Source organism: Loa loa, assembly GCF_000183805.2.
Source record: "Loa loa unplaced genomic scaffold supercont3.121, whole genome shotgun sequence".
NCBI classification, from domain to species: domain Eukaryota; kingdom Metazoa; phylum Nematoda; class Chromadorea; order Rhabditida; family Onchocercidae; genus Loa; species Loa loa.
The window spans coordinates 123954-143464 of record NW_018108301.1 but is presented as its reverse complement, the minus strand read 5'-3'; the positions used below and the strand labels follow the sequence as shown (position 1 = coordinate 143464).

Sequence of the window (19511 nt, the reverse complement as noted above, 5' to 3'; positions counted from 1 at the left end):
AATCATCACCATCATCATTATAATCATCATCATCATCATCATCAGCAACTATCCAGTCTTTTCTCGAGTATCGGGTAAACAAGCAAGCAAGCAAAATGAATGAATGTTCCATAAAGGGTGGAGCATCGTAAAATATTATCATCAATTTAGCTGTAGAAGAAGCAACCGTTACATTAGCATTACGAGTGATATTGGTTGAACGTTACCATTATTGTGTATTTTTTCATATTATCACCTAGCATTTCTTCGTAACATTCTAATCATTTTTATTATTATTATTATTATTATTATTATTATTATTATTATTATTATTATTATTATTATTATTATTATTATTATTATTATTATTATTATTATTATTATTATTATTATTATTATTATTAATATTATTATTGCTATTATTATTGTGCGTACCGCGTACCTTTTATGTGTGATTTATAGCAACTTCATTAGTTACATTAACAACATGTACCATCTTTGGAGTTGTGAGAAAAACCTCGAAAAAACTTGAAATAACATTAAAATAGCTATGAATAGCTTGATGAAAAATATGAAATCGTCAGCAAATTAGCAAATTGTGGAAATTACGGAAATGGCAATTTAGGATTTTACTATAACAAGAAATGCGAAAAACGCAGAGATTAGCGACTGAATTAGGAACATTCTCATCAAAACCAAGGTCATTTCGAACGTTATTTTTGAGGCTTTTTAATCCACTGTCGTGACAGCGTTTCAAATACGCCCAGAGATATAGGATGAACGAACAGGGATATTAACGTACTAACAATTATACGGGTGTCAATGTAAATCATCCGCATTATTATTCGCTGTATTTGCGTCCATCACTGATAACCAGTCTCAGTCTCATTATTTATAAATAATGACAAATTAAACATAGAATCATTGGAATCGAATAATATTCCAAACACAGTTTTTCGCCAATTTGTTGGATGAAGCTATCGACATTTCACGAAATGATCAGAATGCAAAGAATCCGCGTATGAACCTTTCAGGAAGAGTAAATTTTTCTTATGTCTAAGAAATCCCTGTTTTATATGTCCGCTTTAACTAACAAGCATATTCTCTTCTAAGTTCGATACATGAAATCCTAGATGCTTCCTGCTCGGATAAGTTTGCTGCAATTATAACTGCAAAACCGACTTAAGCTTAACAGCAATGACGCGTTATTATTAGATACTCTTCATCTGCAGCCCTATATAATAATTCAAGCACTAGTTACCTTTTTGTTCGATTCTTAATCTCACCATGTCATGTTTCGTATTGTATTAAATCCATTACGCAGTTTCCGTTGATAAAAGGAATTCAAACACAAAGACATCAAGAGTGCTCAATATACTAACGAGCAAAAGTTCATGAAGAGGAATGGAGTCAAGTGAGAACCGTGAGAAAGGCCATTTTCAGGTATCTAAAAAGACTCATGCCAAAAGTATTTCAATTCAATGTATTTATTCAAAAATGAGAGATCTACAAATTATCGAAATGAGATGTAACATGCTGTTTCACAGCTTGACAAGAAAATTTTCCGATATACTGACAAATATCGAAGGCACAACAAAAATTCAACAGTTGATAGGTCCAAAGCTGTTGAGATCAATGCCGAAAGACAACAAGCGTAATAATGCACCGGAGGACGTTGTATATAATAAACCCGCATGAAGATGAACATTTCGCTGGCTGCATAACTATAATGACCAATGATTTCCATCTGAAATATTTTACATAATTAATACAACTCTAAATAGTTATCAAAGAGCGAATTTCACAATAAAATTCAAACATTGAAATGTTGGCAGTACTTCTCGAAACTTCCAGAAAGCAATTTGTGAGTTATTCAGGAAGATTCAGAAATCTGGAATTTACAAATAACAAGAAAACTTCCTGAAAAGTTTCACTGGAAGCAAAGAAAATATGCTCGAGTACTATCATTAGGTTACATTGAGGTCATCAAAATTAATCTACAAACAACTTGAAGAAGCACACCTCACTTAACTCTTGCAAACGTCATCACCTGTATAGCATTTTGGAACATTAAGATTTTATGTGACATTAAAATTTTATGTGGACTGGTAACAGAAACAAAATAAGCAGAAAACAACTGTGACCAAAATTAACAAAAAAAATGCTCACCTCCAGATACAATTTAACGCGCTGAAATGCTTCATAAAAACACAAACAATTCTTGTTTTTTCAAAAACTTTTATTTACTGAAAGGAAGTAGAAAAGTCAACAGACATAAGAACTGTTTTCATTACAATGACAATACCAAACGACATTTTTTAGGAGAAAAGGGGATTTATATTTTAAGAATAGCATAAATTTGAAAATGCTGCACTGCGTCCATCTATAATCATAACCACTGCGATCCACTAACAATATCACCATCGCGAAAGCATAATGAAACCGACTGCCATCCGTAACATTTCAACATCATCCGCATTCATAACGCCTATATCGAAAATAATTCATTACGAAATCAGAAGTGTATTTAAATGATACAACAAAAAGATGAAGTGTCTTGCAATGTGTGCAAAAAAAAAAAAAAGAAAAAAAACCTTAATGCAGTCAAATGAACATGAATTAACAAGGCACAGCGCACCTAGGTTCATTATAAGTTCTGAAGAAAACTAAAACAGAAAAAGAGTAATAGTCTAAGCATCATTCCTTTCGAGAGATAATAATTTTATTGCCAATTGAAAGAAATTCGAGATATGAAAGTTCGTATAATACTATATGCACAATCTACAGAACCCCACAAAGATAACTTTTTGAACAATCTTATGACAACAGCAGTGATAACCTCTACCTTCTCCTGATGCTTTTTCGACAGTTCTGACTCATGTTTAGCAATAAATGACATATTTCGAGGTACTGAATCACGTCTTAATTGCGGGTAGGATAGAACTTTTGGCATAGGAATCACTGCTAAACGACGTCAAAATTTTTCGTAAACTTCAACTTCTATCAAAGCTCATTCTTTTTTTGTTCAAAACCCTTTTAATTAAAAGTAAGAGAATAAGGAAAAACACCGAGATTCTTCGTGAAAAAAATTCAAATAAGATTTTGAGCAAAAAGCGAGAAGTACATGTAGAAAACGTTAAGAGAGAAGAGGTGAACAAATTTCATTTTCAAGACGTCAACATATGACAGTATTTTCTTAATTTCTTTAAGCCAGGAAGATAGATCAGCCGGATGAAAAAAAAAAAATGATAATCTTTTTACGAAGCGTGAGTCAGCGAATTATGAGAATCTGTTACTGATGTTATTATAGAAATAAGAAACATACTGTTAAATTACTAGATCTAAGACAACTGAAAGGTGAAGTAAAAAGGTGATGACTGTTAATTAATACTGGCGCATACACAAAAGCCGAAATGAAACAAAATTGGGCCTGCTATAGAAACCTCATTCTACTTACATAGCTGTCACGTACATCAAAATAGAGTAAAAATAGAGAAGTGATGGTGGTGAAAACATCATAATGTACAAAAAAGGCATTATTTATAAAATATAGAGGGCATATTCAAAGCATTAAAACTATTTCGCAAACCAATTTAACCACTTAAGGTGAGGTACTGCAAAATAAATTTAAAATGGTCCTTTATATTTATAAATTCTCCTAGCAAAAATTTTATTACAGTTCGAAACGACTTAAGATTCATCACTAAGCAATGAAATCCTTACAACCCGAAAAAGATTGCAAGTACGGTCAAAATCGAATTTATGACAAAGGTTCAGTACGAAAGCAAAGACTAAGAAAATCTGATATCAAAGAACCGAAAGTTTGAACGACTGCAACAACCTCTATGCCATTGGTTGGCAATGCGCTTTTCTTTAAAGCGTAGAGGATTACTGCAACCATCACAATGCATGAAAATCCAGGCTTTTGGATTCACAAAATGAATTAAATTATCCTTCGAAAAATCAAATAATTACGAGCAAATAATTACGAGTAATTCCCACACATGACAGATCTGGGAAATTTTTTGAAAATGACTCCACCTGATAAATCTTAAAGAAATTGTTTATCTGAAAGTCTTGTTGACAATAGAATTAAAAGGAACATACCTGATAAAGTGCAAATCGATCCCAGGACGCATAAAACATCTTGAGACAGCAGTATGCCACAGTTGCAAAGAATGAATGAAATGAAAAATACATATGATAACAAGAAGAGGCGAAAAGTCGATCATTTAAAGTAAAGTAAAACATAATTTGTTCTTATTTACTGAACATGAGTAAGACGGCGTTCAATAATTAATATGCACGTCGACCTGATGAAGAGGAATGTCGTGGTGAGTAGTCATAACGTTCTCGGGAACGGGATCGACTTCTGGATGAGCGACGATGCCGCTTACGAGACCGCTCAGATGGCGACCGCGAACGATCACGATTTGATCGATGCTTACGTGAAGATGAATTGTATGATTTACTCTCTATTCCATTCAAAGTGTCCTGAAATTGCTTGTGATAAGCAGCAGAGTCAGTCGCAGAGAATAAATTTTTGATGATAATAATTACTGGATGAAAAACTTTTTGAAATCAAATGTAACCTGCAGTGAAGAAATGAGGACTTTGCACCGATCATCATTAGCAACACGACTTTGTCGAATAAGCGATATTGCGGTGACCAGTGTTTCAATAGCGGATGCGTAATCATTTGCGGCAGCATCGCTCACCGCACGCGTTATAGCTGACGACGAAACAGTACGGTTACGATTCATTATTTCCTCAAATTCAGCTTCTGACACTCCTTCAATGCTGCAAGGAACTGACGCTGGCCCTGTAATTTTTTAAATTAGAAAGTATATAGTTCTTGTCATCAATTATGTTAATTTACATTAAGTAAGACTTTACTATCGGGTATACTTAAATGAACTTTAAATTCTTACGGAAAGTTAATTATGAAAAACAAGACAAATACCTCCTCCGTAATTCTGACGGTATACTTGCGGATTAATGTGGGCACCTGGCGGAGGAAAGGAAGGGGGAGGATGCGATGTAGGTGGAGCACCGGGTGGAGCCATTCCTGTTACTGGCTGCGACGTGCTCGATGGACCTGATGGTCCCGCCGACGACATTGGTGGCAAGGCTTGTGGTGGTTGGCCAAAACCAGGAGGTGGTCGATTCATTGGTGGAGCACCGGGTGGCGGCGCTCCTGCTGGAAAAACAATAAAGATAAAGAAATTAGAATAGAAATATACATAATGATAAATCACTGAATGAAATGTACTTGCAACTGTTTCACTACATGCTGTGAATTTCTACATAAGAATTTCACTTACCTGACAACTGAACTTGTGGTATATTTGGCGGTGGAGCACTTAGGTTGACCGGCGGTCGAGTCACACTAAGTGCACCAAGCGGAAGAGGTTGTGAGGTTGGTGGAGGACCGCGCAACTGCGGAGGCTGCTGATTGGGAGGCAATATTAGCGCAACCTGAGCTGGTGGACGCAACGATGGAATCGGTGGAGGAACCTGAAACAATGATATTAACAGAGAAGCCCTAAAAACTTCAGATTTTTGGTGAGGACTGCGCCTAACATTACCTGGACCTGTGGTCGCAATGGTACGGGTGGTGGTATATTCATTTGTCCCGGCTGTAATGGCTGTTGTGGTGGCATACCGATGCGAATGGTCCCAACAAACGGCGTTTTTTGGTCATCCTTCTTGGTATCCTTTTTGTCATTTCTCTGAAAAACAAAACCTTAAAATTGAGTTAACTAAAATAAAATTGAAAGTCATCATGTTACACAAATATCTATACCTGATCGACTCGTCTGGTGGCATCTTCGAATTTTGCCAGCGATGCTTTTGTGTATGGAAGAACGACAAGCTGCTGTCCATGAAGTGTTTTTTGTGGTAATTTCTCCATAACTGTTTTGACTGAACTTTCAGCAGTAAAAACTGCTAACGCAAAACCTTTGCTCTGACCATTATTTCGATTTTCATAAAATTTGATATCGATTAAATTCGTAGCACCACAAGATAATATCATCGTTTGCAAATCAACATCAGTTGTCCACCATGTCATGTTACCTGAGGATAACAGAGAAAGTGATAAGCGTTTCAAACAAACCTCAACCACATATGAGCGTAAAAAAGAAACATCGGACTGTAAGCGTATTAATCTTCAAATTTTATTAATACTACTTCGTTTGCATATAGTTTTTTCATTAGTACTATTTCATTTATATACAATCATTTTTTGGAAGTATGCAAATGAAGTACAATTTTTGATATATAACTGGCCTATTCGGATTTAACATAAGTCAATGCATGTTTACCAAAAGTAATGTCTGGCAACACACCTTACAAACACCCAATAAAATTAGTCAGAGGATACCAAGCAGATATGCCTAATTAGTCATCAGTATTATCGTTTTTGTGTTAAATTATAAAATGGCTTGATGAAAATAGTGACCAAATCCTTGCATTTATACCTCGACTAATCGTTAGAAAATATGAATGAAATGAAGAAAAAACTACCTATATAACAACAGTATCTTCGACCAGTGTTGTTTTGGTTTACACCGAGTGCTGGAAGAGCTTTTGATTGACTTTCTTGTGGCGTAGCAGTAACGCTAGATTTTACAAGCAGCGACTCTGTTTTCACAATTTGCCCAGATGGTTCAATCGCAGCGTCGTATAAATCCGTCGTATCATTTATTTCAGACTTCACTATTTTTGCTTCATTTGCAGTATTACCGTTTTTCGATGCGTGACTATTTTGTCCATCCCTGCATATAATGGTTTTTTTTTTTGTTTTGCTTGCTCAAACATTAAACCAGAAGTTGGGTATCATCAAATACATTATTAGTCCAAAAGAAAAAAATTACAAAATTCGACAGTGGTACATGCTACTCAACAGAGTATGTGCCGGATTTATGCAACATGTAAGGCAGACGTGATTTCATCGTCAAGTGGATAAGTCATATACAGTTTAACCCTGCAGAATATTCAGCAAAAACAACAGATGATTCCCAACGGTGTCTGAAGAATATCAGTGGGTACTCCTGTCGAAAGATCTCCCAAATAGTCATAAAAATTTGGTGATTTCCTCACTTAGCGATATCGTCATCGTCATCACCCAACACATCACGTTCACTGAAGCGAGTGTCAAGCTCACCGTCTCCATACAGATCCAGATCATTATCTGGCTGATCCAGTATATCAGCCATCTTACAGCGAATTCAGCAAATACAATTCTTATTCTGGAAAGAGCTCAATTCACTTATAGTTAATCTGAAGAACTAGAATTTCTCACGACTATTTTTCCGATAAAGGTTTCTATAAACAAATTATTGACTGGAATTCAACATTCTCTTCAACCCCAATCATCTTAATTCCAATCACAACTCAAAGCGGCAGCGGTAAGAAGACAGAAGCATGGAAAAAATGCTTGAATGACACTGGTGAAGGTATCAAGCTATTACTCAGTGCGCATAACACAACCTATCAGAATCCAGATTATATTCAAAAATGTGCTCAAGAAGACGACTCGCGGAAAAAGGACTCACCTCTTGGGAAGCAAGCTGAAACAAACAAGACTGACGATGCTTTCTTTTATAATGTATTCAGTTCAAAGAACAGAAAGTATTTCCAAGACCTTAAAAAAATCTTGAAATTTCCAACCCAGTTTAGTGTAAAATGAGAATAACGAGACAAACTGGTGAAAAAGAGAGGACTATATGTAACCAGGCCTAATTCACATTCCCGAGGATTGCTACCCCCAACAGGCCCACAGTCACGCCACTTCACAGAGTCCCACATACTGCGCATCATAAGAACAACACGCCACCTGGCAACTTCCCACATGTAGTAATCGATCGTTGACACGCTATGCAACTTGTCGTCCTACCCCTAAAATTGCTATAGGTAACGTGTGGCTCATGTGGGGAAGGGTGCAACCGTGTATCTATCTGACCTCGCAAATGCTTTGGGTTACCTCGAGGTCACGTGCGAGCGATGTTAGCATACCAGGCAGTGCGTAGTTAGTGTGTTCCGCTGTGTCCATGAGTGTTCTCACCAGTGGACTAATCCGTATTCTACCAGCATATTCTACCCATATGCGCCATCATACTTTGGATGTCCATCCAAGGTATGAGGGGCATTTCCTTCATATTACGAAAGAACTTGCAAACCGTAGCAGGAACAGGTAATAAAGAGATAGCGTCCCCAATATTTTCGCATTGCTTGACAATGGCTGTTCGGGGTTTCCGCGATGAAAAAGGATGACCTGTTCACAACATAGATTCACACTTCCATCCGCCTCTGTGAAATGCTTCGTTTCTGTGTATCATTTGGAAAAGACATATTTACTGTCCCAAGCACCGTGTCCTCTGGCGATTTTTGAATAAAGAGATTTCTAACTAAAAAGAAAAAATCAGTGAAATTGCATGGAGAAAGTACACTGGACTTTGAAAATTAGTTACGAGACGAGAAATCTTAGGGAAAAAAGTTTCGTAAAATATAGTAATGATATAAGATCTGCAATAAATATTGAGAAATATGTTTAAAGAGTATGGAATAAAGAGTGCTTCCTCATAATGCAGATATACTTGCATAAGGAGTGAGAAAAAATTAAAGTTGACGAAAAACTGAACAAAAATAACTCATCGACTAATTGCTTTCGTCTTACCTCGATATCACATTCATGCTTCATAAGCATTAAATTAATACACCATCTTATTTATGCCGTCAGTATTACCTACACATCGGTTATTATTGTTAGCTCGAGCTGCGTATTGTCTTTCCAAACATTCTGCAATGCCTAAAATTGGTACTCACGACGGGAAATTCCACTGTGATGAGGTAATCGTTTCTTTTTGAAGTTTTATTTCTTTCAAATAAAGTTATAGGGATGGTGATTTTTGTTAAAGCTGGAAATTAACAACGTGCTTTTGCTGCGAGAAGAAATCAAACGAACATGGGCAACCTACCCATTCTTATTATCTACGTAGTACATAAAGCTGAGTCTTATGCTGGAAGTAGGTTAACTGCAAGATGTATTAAGTGTTATTGCAACATTAAACTATATAGATGTGGATGTTTCGGATGAAGGAGAAAATTCATTGTGGTGATCAATATTTTATATGTGTATTTTATATAACCATTAGTAGCAGGTACGATCAATTAATCATTTCGCTGTATTGGATGTAAAAATGCCAAGTTATTTTCAGGTCTTTGCAATTTTCTTGTTGAAATCACTTCCTGGATACAATAATTATGAGATTGTGCGGTATGCATTTTCCTTTAAATTCTTCATTGTAAATGTGTTTACTCAGCTTCACTTCTCATTTTTCTATCAATTTAAGTGAACGGAACTATAATTTTTTCTTTAGCTATGGAATTCTCGATGATTTGCAAATATTCCTTCTGCTTTTCGGGTAAAAAGGCATTTTTTTCGATAACATTTTTTTCAAATCTAATAATACTTTGTCGCCCATATGGTCTTGATGGAGTTTAGGCCCGTTTATTAGATCTAACTCATAATTTCTCTCTGTCTTTTTGCTACTGTATTCTCACAAGTCTAGAAGTCTAATACTTTTTCAGCTCTTTGTTTTGGCTAGATTTGGCTTTAAACCTACTTTAACTCTTTTTCGTTTGTTTTCTGCAAACAGCTAATCGAAAATTAATGCAATCTATAGGCTGACTTCAATTTAGTTATAAAAGTTTATGGATTCTTTTTTTTGCAGAAGTCGTGACAAGGACATACTGAATTTGTGTGATATTGTGGTTGATGTCGGTGATGAATATAACCATGCTACAATGAAGTATGACCATCATCAAAGGTTGCTATTTTTGTTCTTTCAATGCTGGTAATGATATAAGGTGGCAATCTTTGCTTTAACGCTTTCAGCACTTTTTAATTATGTTCCAAAATAATGAGTATCTTTAATCAACCATGAAATCTTTTAGATGCTTTGAGAACTGCTGTAAACCAATAATTAAGAGTAAAGCAAATTTTCCAGTTCTGCATCCTATTTGCGTCTGTTATGAACAGTATCATGAGTAATTTATTACAAAAAAAATTTATTTACTTTGCAAATCATCTATCAGCAAAATATACTTAATTTCAATAAGTTTTTGCATTCTTTAGTCATATAATCGAAAGTTTTGTTTTGACTAAAGCTTTCGGCCAGGCTGGTGATAGGATGCAATACTAGAAAGTCATAATAACTTTGCAGAGTTTCTTGGAGTGAAATAGTGCATCTAGAATTCTCTTCCTACTAGGTCTATATAATAGGGTAATAATTTTTATAGAAATTTTGCTCATACAATGAATACGTTGGGAGTAATGGATTTTGATACGAAATTAAGTTCAGCGGGTCTTATTTACGCTCATTTTGGGAAGAGTGTTATTAGAGCGTTGCTTGGGTTACAAAATCATGATCTAGTGGTTAACATTTTATTCAAAAAAATCTATGAAACATTTGTGGAATCTATCGATGCTATAGACAATGGAATTGCTCAATTTGATGGTGAACCAAGGTATATTTGCAAGTAACTCATGGATAAAAATTTGATTCTAGAGAGTTTTTTTTTGTTGGTAATAAGATACCCACTACTTTTTCTGAACATGATGAGAGAGATAACGATAGTTACTGCATAGGACTAATTGTCACTTATGGACTGTTAAACATACTTCGGGTTGCACACTATCGAAATTTAGATATTATTTGGGTGGTACACTCTCGTCTCGAGTTTCAATGTTAAATCCTGCATGGAACGAGGATACAATCAGCGTGGATGAAAGGCATTTTTTACTGCTCTTTTAAAAAACTTCGAATCGGACATCTGAGGACTTCAATGTTTAGGTTTATTTGAAATTATTTTACGAACCTATTGGTTACAGATTTATGATGGCAATAAAATTGGTCGGCAAGGAATTCACTGAACTGCTCACTCATCTTTATAAATCTTGGCTACCAGCGCGTAGCCATGTTATCAACGCAGTCACTCATCGTTTTGATGTTTGTTATATTTCAATTATTTTCGTTGTTACAATGGTCACCCTATTTTCTTCTACTGTTTGTCAGCGTAGATTTTCCATTTATCGAAATTTGAATCGAATTGGGCACATAAATTGATTGTCATGTTACCTATCAGTCTATCAGTTGAATTTAAATTTTAGTTTGAAATATTTCTTACCGCATTTTAGATTTTGTACATTATTGTTCTAGTATTCGGGGTTTTTCCTGTGACAACGAATTCCTGTCTTTATCATTAAGCAATCAAATTATATTCTAGTCATTTCCTCCTTATAATTTGCGATTTGGTAACATCATTACTTGCTCGTAAATTCATTCTGCAATCAACTACAGTCTTATCAATATATTAGATTTTTTTTCAGGTTGACAAAAGCGGCCAAATAGTTTGCCTAGAAGGTGGTGGAATGCCATGGAAAGATCATTTTTTTCTCATTGAAGAAGAATTTCATATAAAAAACGACGATATTATATATGTTATTTATGAAGATAAGGCAAAAATACAGTGGCGAGTGCAAGCTATTCCAATAAGCGAAAGGCAACCTTTTGAAAACAGGTTTTAGTCAGTTTTCCTAAATGAATCACGCGCATTTTGCATGGATTTATTCATGTTCATATATATGTTCTCACGCTAAACATAATGTTTCTAGGCTACTCGTAATGGTTTCATAACGAAATAACTCAGCATTGCCATAGAAGTCTTGTTAGAAGGTGCTCGCTTAAATTATCCATATAGAATTCGTTATGGTATTATAAGGCATTTAAAGTTCCGGTTTTCCAGATTGCCCCTACCAGAAGCATGGCGTGGTCTTCGTGATGCAGAATTAATAAAGGTAGCGGATATACCGGGCTGCACTTTCGTTCATCCATCTGGTTTCATTGGAGGCAATGAATCAATGAAAGGCGTGATAGAGATGGCAAGGAAATCATTGTCTCTCGCCGGGAAATATAAAAACTAATTCGTATCACTTTTAAATTATTTATGTGTTTTATGCCTTCATGTGAGCTTCTTTAGACTTCATATCATTATATATGCAAAATTCGAATTTTGCAACGACTTCGAAAGAACTTTGTCAGTACTTTTGTTAAAATTCAAGTTTTGAGCTGCAGGAGTAAGATTGCAATTTAAATTCCTTCTTCCCTTAATATCTCATCTTTCGTAGTCCTTTGTGAGCGATTGTTGTTAAGTTTTTTCAGTGCTGTTGTTAAAAATGTCAATTTTTCTGTAAAATAAGGTTTGTTTTGAATGAATATAACAGTTGCAACATTTTTTGTCAAACTAAAATATGTATAATTTCCAAGCAATAATTTGTCGAAAAGAAACATTGAAACTGCTTAAACGGTTAGAGAAATTAAAATTTGGTTTTAACCGATTTAAAAATTGGTTTTTCAAATTGGTTTGTTTTTTAATTAAAGTTGAGTTTATGATGCAATCTGTAATCCGCCATGTTGTATGTATTCTACCCCGCGAATCTAGGTCAGTGGGAACTCAATTTTTTAAATCATATTTACGATAAGCAATTACGATAAGCAAAATTTTCCTTGTGCAAGTGATCTCTAAATTTTCCGAAAAAAGATTTGATAGAAAGAACAGACTGAAATACATTTATATGAAATTTTGGTCTTGGCAAACATTGGAAAATATCGAGAATTTCCAACATTTGTGAGTTTTTTCACAGAGTGAATTTCCTATTTATCCGCGTTATGTTTGCGGTGTCGTAATTGTTCATTCCAGTTGACTATCTAATTTCATAATCTCTCATTTCAGAACATTCTTGTTCCTAATATCGCATTGTTAAACATCGCGTTCTTGCTGATGATGGTTATTTTTCCAGTGAGGTGTATCTTATTCAAGAGCATTAAGTGATTGTTTTTCATTTAAAGAATTCGGAATGTGGCACGTTGATGACAGTTTTCAATCATCATCCTTTGGAGATGATATGACAAGGAAAGTCTGTGTCGGACGGTCTCTTTTTTTCGATTTTAAGGTCACGAGACTTTGACCTTTGTCGAGACTACTTAGTAAATGCTATACACAGGATACCATGAGTACGAAATTATGATGAATTTAATTGGTCGCTCGGAAATATGCCAACTGCCATGGGAGATGGAACATGCCATTGTTATTGGCGGAGTGGTCTTTCAAATCGAGTTGATGGTATTTTTATGTGAGAAATGAATGATTTCAGGTGATTTAATTCTTGCGGGTGCTGTCTAACAACTACATCGTAGATATAGATCACTAATACTTCTCGCTGCGGTGGTTCGAAACATGTGGATTCATTTGCTCGGTATGGTTTTGAGAAATGGACTTATTTGCTTAGGTCTATGTCTTGGATCCATGTCTATGTCTCAGCCTGGATCATATGTCCTTGCTAAAATATATGCTCCAAGATTTTCTAAAAAATTTTGAATTGGTGTTAGCAAGGATATATGATCTAAGCTACTGAAACACTGACATGGATCCAAGACATAAACCCAAGTAAATGAGTCCATTTCAATTTCCCTGGCTGCAGCCAGTGGACAATTGAAATGGACTCATTTGATGTTGGGAGAGCGGTGTTGAGATGCATTTTGCATTCAATCAGGAACATTTACAATCAACTTTTATTTCCACTATATTACAGGAATAATTTTCCACTTCCACGAGCATCATAATTTCATCTTGATATTTGTTTTCAGTTAGTCCACTGAGCTCGGTCACCAGTGAATTCGAGAATCCTTTATTGTTTTGGAAATATGGGAGAAGATAAGGGTATTATCCATATCCTTAAAAAGAGGACAGAAGGAAAGTCTCATGAAAAGTGGTTTGTTTTTATAATATAAAGTGACAGCTCTCAATGTATCGATTTTAATTGACCGAAAAGGAACAATGCCTAAAGTTAAATTAATGGTAATATTACACGTAAAGAAATATGATTTGCATTAGAAGTATGTTCGAAGTTATTTTGATGCTTTTTTCTTTTCATTATCGGAATAGTATTTCTTCTGTTTCGAAAGTATAGCGCACAGTTAAAAAGGCTTTCTCATTACTCTTTGTGTTAAGAACAGAATATGCTTCACTACTTTCTTTTCAAGTAGACCTGCCAACTTAAAGAAAGTAGCTTTTAAATTTGCAATATTTTTATTTTGAATTTGTGAATTCGGGATGATTAATAGAGTTTTGCTCGAAAAATATTTAATGTTGAGCTTGAGAAATTGACAGTGACGACTTCAACTAGTCGAAATGACTGTTATTATGAGGTTTAGAAAGGAGTTGAAACTGTCTATAATTTTTCCTTGTTTTATGATCTTCAAAGGTGTACTTTTACATTATGTTTGCTTTTTTTGTTTAATGTTGCAGGCGTATTAAATCTTCCATGAATGAAAAAGTTTCTTATTTCTGTCTTATATAAGACGTCAATTATTTCAGCTTGAAGTCACTATTGTCGATTTCAGAAGCTAAACATTTTCCCTCGAAAACTTCCATTATTAAAAGAAACATTTTTCTTCAGAAACTTCCATTATTAAAGTTATATTGAATACATAAATTGAGGAAGATTTGATAATCTGCTTTCTGATTGAAAATCGGAAATCTGATTAAAAAATGATAGGAGCAGTAAAATATTTGAAGAAATCGATGTTGAAATTCAATGACAAAGCAGGAAAAAATATGATATGAGCGAAGTCTAATTTTTTTTTGAGAGAAAGTAGTTTAGCATTACTGTGCAGTTTTCACAAGTCAGGGAAGTATGAAGCTTTCTTGATAATTCTTTCAATTTTGAAAAGTGTCTTTTTAGGCTAGTTTTTGTTGTCGCTGTTATCGTCTGACTTATTTTGCAAAACTTTCCCGCTTTATAAATCGAGATCTTTCTGCTGCCATAGCTTCGGCTCCATTTTTATTACGAATATTCGTAGTGACAGTCAGCATTGTTATTTTTTGATCGCTTAGTTCACTTTTCATGTTTCCTCTAATATATTCGTTCACTGATTCTCATTTTTCCATTTTTAAAATTCTTTTCAACGGTTTGCAAACATGAAACGGTTGTTAATGACATGCATTCTAATTATTGTAGGTCTGTATAATTGTCTTTATCGATGTCTTTTATCGAAAATTTATCACATTACATCTGTTTTTTCCGTGTTCACGTAACTTTTTGTCCTTCAAAAAGAATATTTCTTGACGTGGACCAAATCGTTTAGTCGTTTAACGGATTCTCCTATATAACTGCAACATCTTATTCACTGAGGTCCTTTCTGCATTCTGTAAACTGATTTGACATGTTCGAGAAAGGTATTTAATATGGGACTGCTCAATGACGATGATTCCACTTTGAGTAGTTTCATGAATTGAGATGAAGCACTTATCTAACATCTTATTGTGATATCATCACGCAATTGTGTAATGATTACAGCCGATTGGAGATGGCTGTAAGCATTAGTGGTTTGGTTGTTTACTAATGTTTTGGTGTCTGGGAGCTGAATTATGACACCAGTTCATATATTTTTTTGTAGGAGATCAATTTGGAGACGCTTGTTTTCCTGCTTCTTTTCCCTCTCTTCAAATATACTTGTTATTTCCACCAAAGAATGTTGATTTTTAAGATTGTCATGTTCCCAGCCTTCTCTTCTCTTGTTGTCACAGTTCTATAAATTATAACGGTATCTGTACTACCCTACCAGCAGTGCGTTTATTAGCTAACTGCTTGAATACATCAGTGCAGTGGTGCATATTTTAATTTTCATGCGTATAATGATGCAATTAATTATAGTTGGATGGGTTCGCAACAGCAGTGAATATCTCATGTTAACATTATCTTCACCATTCTACTTTTTTATTCTCATTAATTTATTCACTTTGTGATTCATTAATAACGAAATTAGTTGCGAGTAGAATTAAAATCCAAAATTGTAAAATGCTGAGCTATCACAAGAACATACAGGTGTCCAACATTTAATAAACAGTGGTTTTTCACTTATGAATAGCAAGGAATTCGCTATCTTCCTCCGACGGAAAAGCTATTGCGCTAATGACCCTAAATTTAGGAATGTATGATTTCCGGTTTTCGAAAAAAGAAAAGCATTTTTCCTTCTTTGACTTCCTTATTTAAACGCTTGCAGCCACCCTTTTTATTGTTAGTAAGTGATTGTGTTTTTATTTAGCGAAAAAATAAATTTCAGCTTTTTTTTTAAATCAAAAAACCTGAAGATTTCCGGAGGCATTGGAAGCGATAGCAAAAAAAATTTTCCGGAAAAGTCTTGTTAGTAAAAATATATATTTCGATTATCCGGTGTCAACTAGATGCTTCTTCTCTCTCCATGATTATTTAACAGTTAGAAACTTGTCACTGGTTGAAAAGTGTTGCTTATATGTGATTGTCATTTGACGCTCGTACATCTTCAGCTGAAGCCTGATTGTCATTTCCTGAATCAGCGAGAAACGGAATGTGTGGTTGACAGATCTTTTCTTATTTAATTGGAGCATTTAAAAATATAAGATAGGGATCAGGTTAGTTTAGTATTGATGTCTTGTAATATAGATAAATTGATTAAGCCTAACAATAACCCTTATTCTAGATCCTAAATACTTCCATTTGGTCTCAAATTCCTGAAATGTGAACTGGACGAGCCAAAATAGTGCTTCAACTTCAGTGTATCCCATGGATGACAGATTTATCTCGAATCAGTAAGCAGTTTGGACTGATATCTGATAGTTGTAACAATTTGTGAACAATATTTTCAACACCAGCATTTGTTGGAGCTGAAAACGTTGTTGGTAGGTCTTCGCCTTGCCATTGCAAAGCAAGGAATGGGTTTAGAACGGTGCAGGGAAAATGAGTTTATTTTACATTATCTAGAAATCGCAAAGAATGACGGCTATTAATGGAATAATTACCGGAGATTGCGACCAGCAGTAATCCTGTTTTTTCGATCGAAGCGCTTAGTCTGAGAAGTGCATCAACTTTGGCGTTTGGGGAACGTTGCGCGCAGTAATTAGGACAACGAAATTTGATTGTAACGTTGATGGTTTTGTAAGGAGCAGAGATTTTTTTGATGATATCAGCTTGATATTTGACAAAATTGTTCCATTTGCAACGAGTAGGCTATTCTATACTTAGAATAAGCAAAGTATGAGGAGTGTTTTTTTTTTTTGCAATTTTTTTCAGGCTTATATATTGAGGTGTATCCTAAATATTGTTGAAAACATATATGGATAGTCAAGGTGAGAAGCTTGAAATGTTAATATAGGTAAGAAGATGGAAAATTAAATTTTTGCTCTATGTAGACAGACATTTAAGATGAGTTTTAGTGATATGTTGTAAACAATGATCTATGGACGATACAAATGGATATTTCTGAATATTTTTTGGAAATATGTATTCTGTGGATATTAATGAAACTGTGATATTGCGATAATGGTCTGTGCTATATCAGTTTCTTTTCTGCTAGATGATTCGAAAATTCCACGTTTCTCTTTCTTCCATATTCACTGTCTGTCATATAAGCTTATCATCATTTGTCATTACTGTTTTTGCCCATTTTTTTTATGTGATATAGTAAAAATATAATATAGGTCTTGTAATATTCAAGAAATTTAGCCTTCTGGCTGGAAATTTTTCCTAAGACGTCCGAAATGCCCTTCAGGCTCCCATACAACACAAACTTATTGATAACAGATTCATTTCAATGAATAAGAGAGGAATGTAAGCATCAGTCCAACAGCAGCATAAAATTTGTTATCTTTCCTGAATGTGAATTGGAATGTTAAATAAGAAAAAGTAAAATAAATGAAGTCCTCTTCATTAATTCTTTGTTCTCAGTTCTGATTATCGTTCTTATATAAAAAAAAATTACATAGATAAAGTGATATGCATGCATCGAAGAACTTTTTATCAGTTTATTAAAATAGGCATTAAAATCTCTGTTTCTTGCCTATCATATTGAATCATCATCGTCCTGAACTTCATACAGCATAAGGAAAGATAGTATTGTCATGTTTGGTATTTCCCGGGAAAGGAAGTGACTTCTGAATAGAATTCCATCTAATGACCATCAAGGCGTCTCTTTCGCCGTTCACTGATTGGGTTGTTTCAGTAGTTGAAATGTCTCTATCATGATTAATTTTCGTGCAGAACAAATTTTAAAAAGCCAAATTAGGGTTTGGAATTTCAGTGTTTTTGTGTTTTGTGTTTCCTTCCTTCTCCTCCGTCATCGTCTCTTTTGACAAAATTCTTTCTTTCTATGGTGTAAGGAGATGCTTTAGACACAGAGCTATATTGTCTTACATTTTTAAAGTACTGGAATCCTGTAATCATCACTTACTGGTTTGAACGTCCCACTCAGAGTCGTTCACAGTAACTTCTTGTGTTTTGTTAACAGAAGAGAAGTTCGAAAATTATTATAAAGACACTGCTAGTGTAGAAGAAACTGATGTATGTTCCTTTCTGTTTTTCATATTCAGGACCACTCGTAAATGCGAAACAATAAGACAGTAAGAGAAAGGACTAGTTTCCAAATTCATTTGTTTAAAGAAAAAGGTTCTCTTAAGAACCAAATTCCATTCAAAATTTGAATTTTTATGGTTTCTAATGATCAATCTTGGTTGCTTAATAGATGAGAATGACATGCTGTAGAATCCTGTTAATCCAAATGAAAAAGAAATCCACCTTTCTTAGATTAGCAAGTCTTGACGATTATCGTCCTCTTTGCAAGGCTTTGGCTTATGGATGGTTAGCCTGCGATTTAGTAATGATTAAAGCAATTACAATCGTATTTCTCTCCAGCGAATCTCTTTTTGATGGCTCTCAGTTTGAATTCCAAGTACGTTAGATTAATGGTAAAGATTTTCCGGGTTTATCATTGTATTGCGTAGCTTTTCTGTTATGAACGGTGGTATTATTTTTCGCCGCCTCTTGTTTTCCTAGGATTCTTACTGATCGGCCCAAAATTGGAGATGTTGGAAATGATGAGCGGGTTTCTTCTATCGCTTTCTTTTATTTTTCGTCGACAAAGCTTTCTTTTTTGTTAGAATTTGAGTGACGAGATTTTCTTAATTTTCTTAATTTTTCAATTCAGTTATACCTATCAAAATATTTCCACTAGTTCATTCCGTTGCAATTCTTTAGTTACTCGGCACACTGTCAGAAATGGATGTGAACGACAGATATGTTATGTAGTTTTCACCTTTTTCGGTCTAGTACTGCAGTACTTCCTTGTTCTTGTTATACAACAGTTCGGGTAGGACAACGTTGTCTGAAAGGTAGTACGTTTAATTTCACATTCAAAACAATGTGTTATTATTGTACTATTGCTATTGCTATTGTTATCAATATTAAAAATAATGATCACTATTATAATTATAATAATTATTATTACTATTATTTATTATTATTTATTATTATTATTATTATTATTATTATTATTATTATTATTATTATTATTATTATTATTATTATTATTATTATTATTATTATTATTATTATTATTATTATTATTATTATTATTATTATTATTTTATTATTA

At 34.3% G+C, this 19511-nt stretch overlaps 4 protein-coding genes across 4 annotated transcripts; 1 reads left to right on the top strand and 3 right to left on the bottom strand.

Annotated features, from left to right (window-relative positions):
• Positions 1-1492: 1492 nt before the first annotated feature.
• LOAG_05752 (hypothetical protein) lies at positions 1493-4125 on the bottom strand (the record flags this gene model as incomplete). Its single annotated transcript, XM_020446962.1, has 2 exons — positions 1493-1726; positions 4087-4125. 2 exons carry the CDS (start codon positions 4123-4125, stop codon positions 1493-1495), a joined length of 273 nt encoding a protein of 90 aa, XP_020302759.1.
• A 150-nt stretch (positions 4126-4275) lies between these two features.
• Positions 4276-7199, bottom strand: LOAG_05751 (hypothetical protein; the record flags this gene model as incomplete). Its single annotated transcript, XM_020446961.1, has 8 exons — positions 4276-4473; positions 4572-4801; positions 4943-5179; positions 5304-5496; positions 5568-5711; positions 5786-6057; positions 6508-6758; positions 7084-7199. 8 exons carry the CDS (start codon positions 7197-7199, stop codon positions 4276-4278), a joined length of 1641 nt encoding a protein of 546 aa, XP_020302758.1.
• Positions 7200-8529: 1330 nt separating this feature from the next.
• On the top strand, positions 8530-12136 carry LOAG_05750 (hypothetical protein). The gene is made up of 8 exons (XM_003141287.2): positions 8530-8832; positions 9201-9259; positions 9717-9812; positions 10285-10512; positions 10694-10777; positions 10877-10994; positions 11375-11565; positions 11791-12136. Exons 1-8 carry the CDS (start codon positions 8713-8715, stop codon positions 11966-11968), a joined length of 1074 nt encoding a protein of 357 aa, XP_003141335.2. The 5' UTR covers positions 8530-8712; the 3' UTR covers positions 11969-12136.
• A 4500-nt stretch (positions 12137-16636) lies between these two features.
• On the bottom strand, positions 16637-17092 carry LOAG_05749 (hypothetical protein; the record flags this gene model as incomplete). The annotated part of the gene is made up of 2 exons (XM_003141286.1): positions 16637-16749; positions 16885-17092. Coding segments are annotated over 2 exons (321 nt in total), but the record flags the coding sequence as incomplete, so codon positions are not given.
• Positions 17093-19511: the final 2419 nt, after the last annotated feature.